We start from the raw sequence: 17313 nt of genomic DNA on the forward strand, positions 1-17313 counted from the left end.
CAGGGGGGTGTTTCACAAAGACTTAAGTATGACTTAGAGTCCCACTTAAATGTCTAGTTGAGCGCAGTATAAAAGGCATGACAGCATTGGTCGGATCATGTCAAGAGGACGTGCACTACTGCATATTGATCAATAAGATTGCGCGTTGCATATCATGTACGCGTCAACATTTAAATCTTTGTGAAACACCCCCCAGGAGGAAAAAACACAAGATACAGTCAGTATCTCAGCATGCAAATAATGAGCATCATCAGCCACCTTCAAATGAGTTAACCACTGCCCAATGTATAATAATAAGAATAGAAATAATAAATGTTAACACACTTATTTGCCCTCAAAAGTGTAACTAAAGTCAAAAGCATAATGGCATAATTTTGAATGAAATCCTGAATGACTTTTTCTCTGTATCAATCGTTGATCTAGATTTGGTACAGTTACACAAACATTGTGAAATTATGAAATCTAAGCTGGAAAGCAATCACGACCAACACAGATAAGGACATGCGGGACTGAGTATTATTATTGCTTGGAAAAAGACCAATCATACATGTTTTGGTGAAATGTTGTGCTTATTTTTCATATTACTCAGCAATAACAAGTTTTTCCAGAATCCTTTGGGTCATACTTTTATTCATGCATACAATCACTTGTGAGATCATTTTATTGGATTCTGTATGACTTCATTATAAAATCGTTGCCACATTGACATTACTTTTAGACTGGACTTCAGAACAAATGCACTGACTGACATATGATGGTGGACCCATGTTGGCACACCTAACATTCTGAGTTAAGATTTAACATAAATTTCTTTTTATTTCACAAAATCTTTCAGATAACAATGTTCCTTAAATTATTATAAGTGTACCAAATATCTCATACAAAGTTGAAAGAAATATAGGATTTTCTATGAAATAATGTACCCTTAGGCAGTCAATTTCAAATTGAAGAAAAAAAAGTGTACTCCATGTCTGCGCATCCATTCACTTTGCACACGATTCAGGAATTTTGATAATGAAATGCCCAAAATTCATTATTTTCCCACCATTTTGAGTTGGATTTTTTTTAATGAATATCTGTCTACGTGTGCACAGACAAGGGGGACAGCGCAGACTTGGGGGAACTTGCCATACCTTTGTTTCAGGAGAGAGGTTTTCTACACTGGTATTGACCATGGCCACGGCAGGAGTGATGGTATTAGACAGAGCGTCAATCAGGCTAGCTCGGTAGTAACAGTCAGAGAACTAAAAAAACAAATTCAGACAGAATAAAAAAGTGACGAAAGTTATCAGAGCATGAACGAGATGAATCTGAATCAGTCCAGTGGTGTAGCTCAACAAAACATATTTCAATCAGCATGATTAACCAAACATTTGTTACAAAAATCAATATTATCAACTTATACATACTGAATATTCTGATCATTTCCATAGTTTTTCCTTTATTACAACAAAGGTAGGCCTCTCTCAAGGAAGTGTACTGTCCCCTTTTTGTTTGGCATTGACAGCAGTAATTGTAAGACAGAGGATGAGTCATGCACTATCAAGAAATACACACGTGACACTGGAAACAATCCATTATTGCATATAGTAAAACTAAGGACATGATCAAAGTTTAGAAGTCAGAAGACTTTGTATGAAGACAAGATTATTGATGTTTGAATACGATTACAATTGCTTAGGTGTTCATTTTGGTTGAAGTATTTATCAGAAACAGGAAAATTGGGGTATCCTATTTATCACTAAGGGTTGATCGTCGTGCCTAAAGATATGTGTACATTAGCTTATGGATGACCCACTGGAGTGAGGCTGTTTGCTATCACTGATATTGATATCTAATCTCGCTCGCTAGCTGTAATATCACAAAAAGTTAATCTACATGAATAAAGTTTATTAAAGCATCCTTGATCATTAAATCTCAAACAATTTTCATATTTCATGTATATGTAACATGCTTTTAACTGCCACTTAGGCCAGCATTAAGAAAACATAGACATAATGCAAGTAAACTTGAGTTCATACATTTCCTTACCTTATTTTTGGCATTGTCATTGTACTTGATGAGATCAACCAAGAACGCCAAGCTTTCTCGAGGACACATGGTGTGGATGTTCCGTATCAGACCGATGGCTTTCGGTATGGCCTGCAAAATAATACAAGTATATTATTTCAAGTATCATTATAGGTCAAAACACAACATGTGACAGTCAACTTTTTTCATTTATCTCACTGCCATGCAAAAAAGTATGCATTTTTTTTTAACATTCAGGAAATGAAGTAAATAATGAATCCAAAGCACAGGGAGAATAGGGACAATTAATCAATAGAACCATAAGTGAGATCCCAAGAAAATTATAATAATGTTTGTTTAAATGAGGTTGATAATTACTTTGAAATAGAAACACTGTGATAATGTAAATGCATGGTATTGAGTACACTGTTTTCAAACTCTCAGGATTAATGTGAATAGGTGACGTCACAGTAAGGGCACAACTTATTGTCCTTATTTCTAGTCCTGATTCTCCAGTTCTATGGATCCGGGTCGACACTGAGATGACCCTTCTGAGGGAGGTCATCTTTGACCAGCCCGACTACCAGTGGCAGTGTCAGCTCAGATATGAGAGATACACTGTTAGAATGCCAAATTTTCAATAATGGTTAAAAGCTACTGAAATCCTTCTTTCTGATTGGCTGATGGTAAGTTTGTAATAGAATCATGAAATGCCAAATTAATTCTCGCTATCGACAATAACCAGAAGTTCCAGGATGCAGCTCACACCAATTACTTGTGTGACCAGGGGCCCGTTGCAGAAAGAGTTGCGTTTCAACGCAAGTCAAAAAATCAATCACTAGTCCCAAATGCGCACTGTTGATTGGTTGAAAATCAAGTTGCGCATAATTTTTTAGAGTTGCGATTTATTGCAACTCTTTCTGCAATGGAACCAGGTAACTTTCCCTTGCTTGAAAGTAAGAATAGTATACAGCAAGAGGGATTACACAAGTGGCAAGCTTTACGATGATTCCTTCTCGAAATGTAAGACGAGACTGTGAACGCTGTGCGAAAGTGGATGCGACTAGACATGAGGGACAAGTAGACAAGGGGGGGGGGTGTTTCACAAATATTCATAATTTTAAATTTATAAATTTAGATTTATAATTTTAAAGATTTTTAATTTCAAATTTGAAGTCATACAAAGTATTGCTTAAATCGCACTTAAATGCCGACGCATGCATGATATGCAACGCGCGATCTTATTGATTAATACGCAGTAGTGAGTGTCTTCTTTGCATGATCTTACCAATTACTTTCATGCCTTTTATACCAAACGCAACTAGGCGTTTAAGTGCGACACTAAGTCATACTTAAATCTTTGTGAAACCCCCCCAGTTGTTGGGTCACACATCACTGAGAATTTCTAGTCCAATGCACAAAGTAAATGGCAAGTTCATGCTGTGCACTACTTTTGGTTATTGGCAAGAGAAAGAATTAGATATAAAAATCCACCTTCTGGATGAAATAGGTCCTAAAGTCCATGAAGTTGTTCCGCCTGACGATCTCCTCTGAAGAGAAAGAACTGAAGAGTTTCTTGAACATGGCAATGAGGGCGGTGTGACCACTGAATGTCTCAGCAAGCTCGTTGGATACCTGGAAGGAAAAGGGTCAATTTTAATGAACTCCTTCCTCACCAATTTTTGTAATCTTTATTAGCATTTTCTGATGCATGGCATTGACAAAGTATGCTTTTCAGGAGAAATAAAGCTATTAAGCTTTACTACAAGTTCTCAGCAGGTAGACAATTCCAATGGGGGGGGGGGGTAGAACACTTCATGAAATAATTAGTTGGTGGTTTCAGAAGACCAACTGTTACAAGCTAATGAAATCCCAGCATCAGTGAAAATCCATATACTTTATGAAACTCTCTAAAGAGGTTACAGTACAACATTCATTGGGACCTATCATTATGAAAACTTTTCTCTGCAAACCTTGATTTTGATTGGCTGCAAATGAAAAAAAAAATGTAAACCAACAAAATTTGTTTCTTCGTCTCAATATTGGTTTGTGAAAACAGTTCCGAAATGTTTCCTGATAATATCACAGGTGTTTTATAAAGTCACTTCTCAGAGGATCTCACTGACCCTAATTACAAGCTACTGAAATGCTTCCATCTGACTGGCAAAGATAACATAGATGACCTACACGTACCTGTGCATAGCAGAAAGCCGCCTGAATCCTGACCTTGTAGTAACACCCAGACTGGAGTATGATGTCACTCAAAGCACTAGTCGTATCCAAGCTGGCAAACTTCTTCAGATACTCTACAGCCTAAAGGAGAGTGATTGGTCACATTTAAATATGATAGAAGAGTCGTGGTATAGTGGTTCTGACTCTCGCCTTGTAAACAGAGGGTCGTGTGTTCAAATCTCACCACGGTCTAGCATCCTTAGGCAAGGTGTTAATCCACACATTGCCTCTCTTGACCCAGATGCTAAATGGGTACCCAGTAGGATGCGAAAGATATTGTATATTTGAATTTGGCAGCGCCATATTGAGGCTGCGATGGATGCAAGGAATGCTCCCCAGGGAGTCGAAATTGTGCACTTTTCGTGCGGGGTTGAAATGAATCCAATGGCCGGGGTAATAATAAGCTGTAACACGCTTTGAGCCATTCTGGGAAAAGCGCTATATAAAAATTGGCTATTATTATAATTATAGACTTAATGCAACAGTCTGAGCAGTGTCTTTCCCAACAGGATCCTGTACACTTCTTCAAATACATGCACTAGTATTCTACAGCCTTAAGGAGAGGGAATGGTCACATGCAACAATAAAGTTAAAGGGAGATTATCATGTGTTTTCATGGGGAATTCGATACCATTCGGATAGATATCACATGTATGACTAGCAGAAATTATGTAATGCCACTGAAAATTGCTTTAATCTCACCTTTGTAAGAGCTATAAAGCAGGCTTCGCCAAAGAAATTCTAGGTGGAGCATCGAGTTTGCTTAAATGTCTCTATTATAGGCATTTTATATGCTGGGATCAGCTAATGATCCTCAACTCCCCTTGGAAACTAACCCCCATCTAACTTTAATAAGGAACCTTTTCAAGTCAGGGCAGCATCTTTGATGCAGGGAACCAAACAACGGCTTATCATTGATTACCAATCCTCCCAATTTGCCATAGACATAGACCAGGGGCCCGTATAACAAAGAGTTACAAATGATCTGATCAATCGTTATTCTATGGAAACCCATAGAATTACAATTTGCTAAATGTCCATTGTAAACAAAGGGGAACACACTAAATTGAGGAACCAAGAAAACAATGAATTCATGAATATACATCTTATCTAAAAAGCATTTTAAAGAAATATGCATTGCAGATGTAGTCATTGCAGGCTTTCCATAGTTGTGGTTGATCGGATCTATCGCAACTCTTTGAAAGACGGGTTGGGTACTACTGGAAAGCGACCACAATATAAAAAAAAAGATGGATAGCACCTTCACAGCACATTCCTGCTATTACACAAGGTACAGAATTTTGCCATGCTCCTACTGCATAAATAGGTCGGTTCCACTTATTATGTTCATATAATCCTGAAGCCCCCAATATCTGAGACAAAAAATGATTTGTCTATGTTTCCATTCCATGTACATTGTATTGGACATAAAGGAATGAAATAGATCACAAATAAATCTAAATTAGTAATCTTACCTCCAGCTGTGCTACTATATCTCTCTCATATCTCAGCTGACACTGCCACTGGTAGTCAGGCTGGTCAAAGATGACCTCCCTCAGAAGGGTCATCTCAGTATCAACCCGGATCCATAGAACTGGCGAATCAGGACTAGAAATAACGACAAGTTCCAGGTCTGAAATTTCAGTATTTTCAGGGAAAGGCCATTTTTCTGTAGGGGACTTTTTTATATTACTGCACAAATGGGAATAAGTAAATAGAAAGGTGACACGAATCTCCCAGAACAGTGAGCAAGGTATCATGGCTAGTCAAGAGCGCATCCAGAACCATTGCCTTCAATGGCCTTGGATAACTATAAGTCCTGGAGTTCCCTGTTAACTTAGAGCATTAACCCTAAATAGACTGGGCTATTTCGATGCCTAAGAAGACTGGGGGAGGGCTGATTCAGCCCCCCAATCCCTTATGATCACGCGCGTTGCCCATGGCATTATCTACAAAACTATAATATTAAATTCTGCGAAAAATCTCATTAATCGTTAATTATGCTCATTTATGCATAAAATCATATGTTTGCTCTAATTAATAAAATAACGCCCCTAAAATGATAATTTTTGTTCCACATACTCTATACAGGCATCTGATCAAATTTATTTTTCAGAAATTTCACCATCACATTTATTTTCTTACGTATTCTATTGTTTTCTAAATTTCTTATTATTGTTTTTTTTTTCAAATGGAAATTGTTGGGGACTTTATTTTGACCAGAAACAAGATAAAATTAATTGATTTTAAGCAGTAAAAGGAAAAATAATGATATATTTTATGAATTTTGGCTAAAAACACCATTTGCATTGTAGTAGACCGGCCAAAACGATTTTTTATACTTTGGACGGCAAAATTTGGTAATTTGATATTTTGACGGATTATCATCATATTTTTGATTATCTTTGATATGAAACTATTTTTATTCAGAGTTTCAAATTATAAGTCTACTAAATATGCTTTTCAAATTTGAATATTACACACACACATATGGCACAGGGAAACATAAAACCGCGATTTCCTCGAAATAAAAGTTTGTGAAAACTATCAATAGTTTGAAGTTTTTTACGCAACATAAATTCTTCGATTTAAATGCGTTTATCCATCGAATGTATAGTAAATGTTCTAGTGCCACAAATATTAAAAGAATTTTTAAGTAAGATGGAAGATATCTCATTTTATTTTATCCGAAAGGAGACAATGTGCATTTTACCAGGTGCGCATTTTGAAAGAAAAATTGAAAATACCGTACATTATGTACATAATTACATGTATAAGTACATACCAAAGCGAGTTTTTATTTACATGTATAAGTCCATAATAAATCGAGTTCTTAATTGGATAGCACAATTTGTCAATTCCTTGCATCCCAGCTAAAAGTCTTGCGGAAATACTGAGGAATAGCGTACGGGCGGATGCCAAGTGCACTTTTGCGTGAAAGTATCATTTTTAGCGTAAAATCTGAAAGACTGTCGAAAATCACGCATTTCGATATTTTGACGGATTATCATCATATTTTTGATTATCTTTGATATGGAATTGTTTTTATTCAGATTTTCAAATTATAAGTCTACTAAATATGCATTTCAAATTTGAATATTACACACACATATATGGCACAGGGAAACATAAAATCGTGATTACTCAAAATAAAGGTTTGTGAAAACTATTAATGGTATGTTTGTGTTCCGCATCTCAATTTCGTCAAGATTTAGTGGTTTGTGAAAACTATTAATGGTATAATGTTTGTGTTCCGCATCTCAATTTCGTCAAGATTTAGTGCTAACCGAATAAATACTTAATAATTGTTGTCATGACACATATAGTGAAAACAAATATTGAAATAAGATGCAAGATATATATTATTTTATGTTATATATGCGAAATATAACAATGCACATTATTTTATCAGATGCACATTTCTGATAAAACAATAAACAGCGCACAATATTACATCGATATTGCACATAGCTTATATAAGTGCGATACTCGTCATGATATTATATAGGATTATGTTTGCTTTTGTAGAGTTCGATCTTCTTGCTATTTCCGCGAATGAATTGGTGCTGAACTTAAATCTACCTGTGGCGATATTCAGAAATAGGTCTGATATTTAATTTGCCGTTACCATGGTAGCATTAATTTTACAGGAATATCTATATCCAAAATCATGGAAAACATACATGTATGAATAAAGCGATTGAATTAGCATTTTTAAACCACTCTGTCAATCTACATTTTACTTCAGTTATTTCATTATCAAAGTATATTAAAAAAAAATGGCCGTTGCACGGCAGTAGGGGAAGGCGGGGTAAGTTGTGACAGTTTTTGCTTTTTGCATGTTAGAATTGATATGATTAATAATCTTGTCGAAATAAGTACCTTGCCATGAAATTTTAATTCTTCTGAATTATTTTCCACCTATATATAACTTTCTATCCCCACACTGAAAGTCACCGTGACCTTTGAAAAAAAAACGATGTCAAATGGCTCAACTTGCCCCATATATGGGGTAAGTTTGAGCCACCTTCTGGGGTAAGTTGTGCCACAAAAACGATGTACAAAATGTATGAGGGGAGAACCAGCATGTCAAGTTTTTGTTTAAAGTCTTTTCACTTGCTAATTCTCTTTAAATACTAACATCCTTTAAAATGAGAAGAGCAGTCATGCAAATTTGCTCCTTTCAGCCAGCATTTCAATCGATTTTTATGGTTTGTTTGTTTTTTAAGATACATTACCATTACCATGGCTCAACTTGCCCCATGCTGTTTGGCTAAACTTATCCCAGTCCGAACTTAGTGCGATAATTTTGTATCCACACATTTATTATGCATCCATCATATAAAAGACTATGACAAGAATGAAGATCCATACCTGGACTAATAATGTTGTTATCATGTCTTTATTATATTTAAACACGTGTGTGTTTATAAAACACTTATCTATTTCACACTCTTTTTTACTTTTTTGGCTGAAATTCATATTTTTCCCTCTAAAAACTACTTTTTGTTTCAAAGTTGAAAACAATGTGGTGGGGTTAGGGGTCATGCTATGGGTCATCAATACATGACACCACCACAATGTCTGACTCATTCATTATTGGCCTGGGGCTGGTGGCTCAACTTGCCCCTATGCTCAACTTACCCCGCCTTCCCCTACCTATTTTTGTCTCGCCGGCATACTAGCAGAGCAGGACTAAAGGAGCCACTTCTCCGGTGGAGGTGACGGTAGTTTTGATATAACAGCGTCATATCAACCTTGAAATCTTAACCAAAGTTACATTTTTCAAAATTTCATTATAACTTTGAACGTATAGAAAAAAATCAATGACACTTTAATTTTAATGACACTTTAATATACTATTACTGCACAAGTTTTAGATCACATGATTAAGGTCAAAAGTCATTTAGAGTCACTGAACTTAGGCCATATGGGGTATTTTTTTAAATGTCATCATAACTTTTTATTTTTATTGATCCAGTTAAAGATTACACTTGAACATAAGGTTATTAAAGTATCATCGATTATTTTGCACAAATTTCAGTTCACATGATCAAGGTCATACGTTATTTAGGTTCGATGAGCTATGGATGGCGTTTTTGTGAATAACTATTAATTTCAGTTGTTTCCAATGTCCTGCTGCTATAATTATTATGTTAAAATATGAATAATAAATGTTATTTGGTCTTTTGCATTGCAAATTATAATTTTCATTCAATTCATTTTACTTCACCAAAGTTTTTGCATTTGCTATTATCACAGGTCCATGTTGTTATACATCGTACTCTAAGACAGGGGCCGGACAGCCCGACCCTGCAGCCCTTGACATAACAATGCCCTTTTGGGAAATGCAGTTGTACGACCATCTATATATTACAATATATGCGCTGGACGCTGGTCATTAGCCTTTAGATTTGTTTGTCATAATGGTCGTGCGATGGCATTTCCCAAAATGGCAATACACTGTGATGAAATGAGCTTTAAGAATTGAAATGTGAACTTTAAAGGACAAGTCCACCCCAACATAAAATTGATTTGATTGAAAAGAGAAAAAAATCCAATAAGCATTACACTGAAAATTTCATCAAAATCGGATGTAAAATAAGAAAGTTACGACATTTTAAAGTTTTGCTTAATTTCACAAAACAGATATATGCACATCCTGGCTGGAAAGCAAATGAGGGGACTATGACGTCATCCACTCACTATTTTTTGTATTTTGATATATGAAATATGAATTATTCTAAGTTTCTCCTCATTGTCAAGTGATACAACGATTAATTCCTCCCTGAGCTTGTGGAATTACCATTGTTTTATAATATATGGTTCAGTCAGGTTGGTCCTAATTGTCATATAGATAAAAATGAAATATTGTATAATTCAAACAATAAAAAAAAACAAAAGAAATAGTGAGTGATGGACATCATCGACTGCCTCACCTAGTTGTGCATATCACTGTTTTGTTAAAAATATAAGCGAAACTTTAAATGTCGTAACTTTGTTATATTATACATGAACCAGCGTTCTCGCCAGTGTATAATACGCATGGTGCAAACACCATGCGTGCGGAAATGGAGACCAAGTGGAACCATGCGTAAAATTTCAGCGACATGCGTGGAAAAATTGAAATGGAAATATTCAGAAAAAAAACACTCCATGAACTCATCTTAGTGATATCAACTTCATTTATCGGGTTGCGCCGAAGTCCCACCAACTTAAGACCACTTACAGGCCTAGTACGGCTAGGAAAGTGGCAAGGCGCCCAGCTAGCTCGCGGCTGCTATTGCGGGCATATGACGGCACGGTAAGGTCGTTCCGTTGCCTATTCCCCCGTCTGCCCCGCACATCACACCGGCTATGCTCCATGACCTACCGGTAGCTGCGCTTACTGATATGATGGGAGTGGAACTTGGAATAAATGCATTTTATATACAAGGAACATGTACTTGTACTGTGTTTGTCATTTATCCCGCCCTCTATACACACAATGAATGAATAGCAAAAGAGTTGTACTATGTTTGTCATTTTATCCCGCCCTCTCTGCACACAATGAACGAATAGCAAAGGAGTTTGAGAACTGTGCGTGACCGCTATAGTGCATGGATGTTAGGCCTGGGACGACTGTCATTTTTACCATTCAAAAAAAATATTTTGCAAAATATTTAATTTGAAATACCTTTTAAAATTACGATTTTTTATCATTTGAACCTACATGTATAACTGGGTCTATTTTTGGAGACTAGTCGAGAAAGCACCGGTAAAGACGGGCGCATGTTGGAATGTAGTTTTCATTGTGTGAGGGGGATAAAAAAAAGGTTGCATTACTGTATTGAAACATGAAAGGAATTCTCCGGCTCCCACCCTTATCTTTCTCTAGCTCTCCCTCACACACACACAGATGAGAGAGGGGTCAATTTATTTCTGAAGTCATGACCTCTCCTGATAAGGGAACCACTGCCTTCTTCTGTTTCCCCAAAAGTTTCATTGGCTATCCGAAGGTCCAATCAGCTCAAGTGAGCTTGGTTGTGTGTTTTCTTATTGTTTTGTGCACGCAGACAATGAACTCATTTTGTGTATCGAGGGCAAGGTTGGGTGGGATTTAAAAAAATTCGGAGCGCGTTCATGTTGGTGTGTAACTGTGAATGTAATACAATCATTGATTACTTTTGAAAAATTATCTCGGTAACATAATTTTTAAACCTGTCTGTATGAAGTGTCATCATTGTTTTCTTGTCATTTTGTTATTACTTGGGTATTCGAGTTCTCCCAATGTCATAATCGGGATCTGCCGAACATTCGATTTGTGTAAATTTTGCTAATGATTGGTGATTGGCGGCATGCCAATCAAACCATTCGATGTTTACTCCCAGGCCACAATGGGGCTTCCTTAGCGTCTCTATTTGAAGAAAAGGCTGTCACTTCCGCGCTCCGCACCCCCCCCCCCGGCCCCGGGAGTGGCAGCACAAGTCCCCGACATGGGTGAATTTTTTTCTGGCGAGAACGCTGTATACCTCCGATTTTAATGAAATTTTCAGCACTATGCTAGTTTGATTTTTCTCTATTTATTCAAGTCAGCATTTTCCTGGGGTGGACTTGACCTTTAAGAAACTACTTTTTTGGTATTTCAAACATCATTTTCCACAGATGAAAACTCTTAGCTCATGCAAATGGTTATTGGCCGATCTATTTTAATTTCTGGTCTTATGAATTGTTCATTTAACTGATTAAAGAGACCTCAGTTGCATGAAATAATGCCTTCTACATTCTAAAATGGGGGAAATGAGCTACGGACACTGACATAGGCCTAAGCCTTTTGATAGAGGATGCATGGAGGTGATGGGAGAAACTTGCCCCCCCCCAAACAAAAAAAAATCAAGAAAAGGCATGAACAATTGAAGCAAAATAATCGAAAGCTTGTTGGGGAGGGGGCCATTTACTTATTCATTAATTTTTATCTGTTATTTATACATCAATATATATTTATTTATTCATTATTGCCTCAATTGAATGTAATTATTGTAATTTCAAACATTTTTTTTCTTAATAAACACAAATTCTTCCCTTGTTTAAAACGATTGGTCAGTCAGCTGCACTCACCAGCAGCGTAGCTAGGATTTTATCAACAGAGAAGTACGGGGGCGGGGCTTGGTATTTTGCAGGGGGTACCAAAATAGATTCTCACAAGCACGATTAAGTATCTGACAAGTCCTATTTGAATAATGCGAGCATTTTTTTAACATGCCATGAAATTTAGAGCTGAAAGTTAGAAAGTTACACAATTCGTAAGTGTAATCATGAACATGATTCATATTTAATTGTAATGTTAATTTTTTTATATTCTGACATTAAAACGGAGCATTTAATACATTTAAAAAAAAATGATCTATAGGCTATTGATGCGAGCGCGAAACGCAATCTGATTTTTATATTCCAATTCGTGAACTGGACATTTTGATGAAGTTTGAAATAAACAATATTATATATCTGTTTAAAAAGAATCCAGTACAAGCCGAGTCGTTTTTTTTTATTAGAAACGAAACATTCCAAGGCGCGATAGCTCAATCGGTAGTGAGGGGATTTCGAATTCCGGTGGCCTGGGTTCGATTCCCACTTAGTGCGCTAGTGCCAAGTAAGGCATTTAAATGCCTTATACTTGTAATGGTAGTAAGGCATTTTAATCCTCATTATAGGTCCCTCGGAGAGTACCTTAAGCTATCGCTCCTCTAGTTGCTAGCTTAGAAGCATTCACGCTTTCTTAGCAAATGAGGTAATTAAATAAAAATCGTCAAATCATGAACAGTGATCAGTATTTAATTATAGCATTTGATGCGAGCGCGAAGCGTGAACTGAAAATTTCGAATTGAATGAATGATTTTGAACATGTTTTTAATGTGGAAAAAGATGAATATCTTACTAAACAAAACCGTTAGCGCAAAAGCGGGATACTTTCAGCTCCATGTAATCCTTTCGGACACTATACATGACCTTAGACAGCGGGGGAGGGAGGGGCAGAGGCAGTTGCGGCCAGAAATTTTGTAATTCGTTTTTAAGTACTTATTCATGTTATGTTTATAATTTACAGTATCTTCAATTTTACACTCAAAATGCCCCCCCCCTCCCCGATAAATTTTGCATGTCCCGTTTCGGAAAATATCTCTTCCACCTTACTTAAAAATTATTTTGACATTTGTGACATTAGAAACGATCGATATTCAATAGATGAACCAATTTAAATCGAAGAATTTGAGTTGTAAAAAAACTAAGAGCTATTGATAGTGTTCACAAACTTTTATTTCGAGTAAATCACGATTTTTTGTGTCATATTGCCATATATGTGTGTGTAATATTCCAAATTGAAATACATATTTAGTAGACTTATAATTTGAAACTCTGAATAAAAACAATTCCATATCAAAGATAATAAAAAATATGATGATAATCTGTCAAAAGATTAATTAAAATGCGTGATTTTCGACAGTCTTTCAGATTTTACGCGAAAAATGATACTTTCACGCAAAAGTGCACTTGGCATCCGCCCGTACGCTATTCCTCAGTATTTCCGCAAGACTTTTAGCTTTGATGCAAGGAATTGACAAATTGTGCTATCCAATTAAAAACTCGCTTTATTATGGACTTATACATATAAATAAAAGCTCGCTTTAGTATGTACTTATACATGTAATTATGTACATAATGTACGGTATTTTCAATTTTTCTTTCAAAATGCGCACCTGGTAAAATGCACATTGTCTCCTTTCGGATAACATAAAATGAGATATCTACCATCTTACTTGAAAATTATTTTAATATATGTGGCACTAGGATATTTACTATACATTCGATGGATAAACGCATTTAAATCGAAGAATTTATGTTGCGTAAAAAACTTCAAACTATTGATAGTTTTTACAAACTTTTATTTCGAGGAAATCGCGGTTTTATGTTTCCCTGTGCCATATATGTGTGTGTAATATTCAAATTTGAAATGCATATTTAGTAGACTTATAATTTGAAATTCTGAATAAAAATAGTTTCATATCAAGGATAATCAAAAATATGATGATAATCCGTCAAAATATCAAAATGCCTGATTTTCGACAGTCTTTCGGATTTTACGCTAAAAATGACATTTTCACGCAAAATTGCGCTTGGCATCCAGCCGTACCCTATTCCTGGGTATTTTTGCAAGACTATTAGCTGGGATGCCAAGCATTAAAAAAATTTTGCCGTTGAATCCTTATCTAGAGCACTTTTTGAGGTTTGGCCGGTCTACTATTGGATGTGTACACAAATTCATGTTTTTGAGAAATTTTGGGTCTGCATGCACTTACGAAATGTTGCATAATTTCGAAAGCGCATACCCGGGGGTCACAATTTTGGTCTCAAAAGTTGCACGAGACTTGAGGTAAAAAGTCTGCGAGCGATGTGGTTAAAAAATTTCGAGCGGCGGATTTATTGCGAAAAATGTTGAGGGGGGGCTGAATCAGCCCCCCCCCCAGTCTTCTTAGTGTTAAAGAGCAAACTCACACTCTTATTCTATTCATGGAATGTTCCACTCCATGTAATTGTGAATGATTGCTCCAATAGTAATAGAAATTACTCATTGAAACTGTTTTTTGTTTGTCTTATCAATTACTTCCACAAGTGTATCATGTGAAGCGTGTAGTTGCATTTCTGTTTATACATAGTTTCACAAGCATTCATTCGCTAAATTCATGTACATATATGGAAATCCGCTTTTAAACGAACAATAAGTCATAGTGCAAGGCTTTCTGTAATTAGCCAAAACAGTAATCAGGGCCCTGTTGTGCAAAGAGTTACGATTGATCCGATCAATTGCAACTATGGACGGCCAGCAACGTCAACATCTATTATGCATGTTTGTTCAAAATAATTTCTAGCTGTGATGTATATTCATGCATTCATTGCTTTCTTGAAAATTCACTGCGCTTCTCTTTGCAAAAAATTATGATACTGATGGATTTCCATAGAGTTACGATTGATAGGATCAATCGTATCTCTTTGTACAACAGGGCCCAGGTCTTCAAAAGATGCATACTTACTCCATCTTACTGAGGTCCATATCTATCTCTTCACCATTCTTCAATGGAATCTTCTTCTTTTTGTGCCTGGTGAAAGAAAAAAATAAATTCATTAACCCATGGACTACTAGATTATGTATTACCATAGACTATCTACAGGGACCACTTGGATCCAGTAAGCAATGGGTTAAATCAGGGGCTTTCAAATAGATTTTGTAAAAGTGCCAACAATTTTTTTAACACACTCCTGCACTGTGCCATTGTCTATTATGTAAAGTTGAGCAAGACAAGTGAAATGTAATAGTGTGGGGTCTAGGGATTGGTTGGTGGCCCAGACGTAGTGGTCAAGGGATACAGCCCCCCCCCCCCCCCCACTTTTATATCATACCTTTTTGTTGGGCTCTAAAGTGCAGGTTAACAAAATGAATGTCAATCGGTTTTCTTTTTTGGGGCATTCAGTTATTTGTCTCAAACTGACAATCTCTCCTTAAATATCCGATATGAGTACATGTATCTATAAATCAATAAGGTACAAATCATGAAATATTGTTTTTTTAGAGAAATATTTGTCAAAGTCTGACACATGGAAAAGAGTACATGCCTTGCTTGTCTCCTGTCTTGATTTTTCCAAATACGTCCTTTTGTTCATTTTACCCAAGAATCAGTTATAAAAGCTTCAGAAGCTCAAAATGGTGTGGCTCGTATCAACACACCGTCAATTAAACGTTCTCATATAACTCCTATGTTTAATACTCAGCACCGGCTCCCTGTCAATAATTGGATATTCTTTGAAGATTTTGTTGCTCACTTTTCATTGCATTTTATGGATCAGCAACCAAATACATTCTTTCTATTATTTAAATACTACAGACAAATTGGCCCAAATTCACAAAGGTGGTTTTGAAAACCCATGGTTGAGTCCATGGTTTATGCAGATTTCCTGTATAAATTATGCTTATTTAACCATGTATATTAAAAAATTCCAATGCTGACACGCGGTTTTGTCACAGTGCGCCAAATTGACGCCTGTTGACGTGGTTATCCACGCTATTTTATTCAAGAGTTCACTCTTTTGAATTAATGAGTCCACTCTTCAAACAGTGGACTTATGAATAAAATACATGTAGCGCATCTAACTATCCTAACAGGCATTCATTTCGCGCACCTTAACAAAACGCACATCAGCATTGGACATTTTTTATACACGAGCCCGATAAGCGCTAAATTAAGCACAATTTATACAGGAAATCTGCATAAACCATGGACTCAACCGCGGGTTTTCAAAAACCACCTTTGTGAATTCGGGCCATTAGGTCTCTATGCCCACCAACGACTGTTTACCTTCTGCTTTTTGAGTGACAGGTGATCTCTCCCTTGGTAAGGTTGTCCTCAACCTGAAGCGTATGTTCAAACGATCCATCAAGCTCTTGGATGGTGACCTTTAGAGGACCCTGAAAAAAAAAAACAAGGCACCTTGTCAAACAATTTGTCCTTCGTAGAGACTTTCCCCCAACCACCACTGCTTTCTCTATGCTGAAAAGCGAAGATTAGCAATGAAAAGGCACATGCATGGTTCCTGTAGAAAAGGAGCTAAAGAAGGCACCTCTTACTGTGTCTTTGAGCAGGATATCCATCTATAAAGTCTCTATGCATCTTTTCATAGAGCTTTCCCCCATCCCCCATTGCTTTCTCTAGGGTGAAATGTAAGGGTTGGTAGTGAAAAGCTGCACGCACGTTTCGTGTGGGAAAGGTCTTTTAGCAGGAAATCACTCTATAAAATCCCTATGCATCTTTTCATAAACTTTAAGGCTCTCCTCCATCCCCCATTGTTAGAATTGCTGGTGAGAAGCTACACACAGGTTTCCTGTGGGAAAGGCGCTAAATAAAGCACCTTGTCTCGCCTTTTAGCAGTGATACAGTGATTTTTATTTCTTATACGGCCCCTTCAGCGGCATGGAAGAAATACAATAATGTAACAACAAATATAGATATACAGTACATAAAAAAGTTAAAAGATAACAAAAGCTTA

General features: G+C 36.5%; 1 protein-coding gene across 1 annotated transcript in view; it reads right to left on the bottom strand.

The window, feature by feature from the left end:
- The window catches only part of LOC121430695 (transcription initiation factor TFIID subunit 2-like), a 49439-nt gene that overhangs the window by 14755 nt on the left and 17371 nt on the right, over positions 1-17313 (bottom strand). The window contains exons 14-20 of the mRNA XM_041628044.1: positions 16626-16735; positions 15306-15371; positions 5718-5850; positions 4204-4323; positions 3505-3645; positions 2032-2142; positions 1134-1244 (exon numbers count right to left, since the gene is read on the bottom strand). Of these exons, the coding sequence (XP_041483978.1) occupies positions 1134-1244; positions 2032-2142; positions 3505-3645; positions 4204-4323; positions 5718-5850; positions 15306-15371; positions 16626-16735 (792 nt within the window). The remainder of the gene's footprint in view (positions 1-1133; positions 1245-2031; positions 2143-3504; positions 3646-4203; positions 4324-5717; positions 5851-15305; positions 15372-16625; positions 16736-17313) is intronic.

The sequence above is a fragment of the Lytechinus variegatus genome, chromosome 17 (genome assembly GCF_018143015.1).
Source record: "Lytechinus variegatus isolate NC3 chromosome 17, Lvar_3.0, whole genome shotgun sequence".
Taxonomy (NCBI): Eukaryota; Metazoa; Echinodermata; class Echinoidea; order Temnopleuroida; family Toxopneustidae; genus Lytechinus; species Lytechinus variegatus.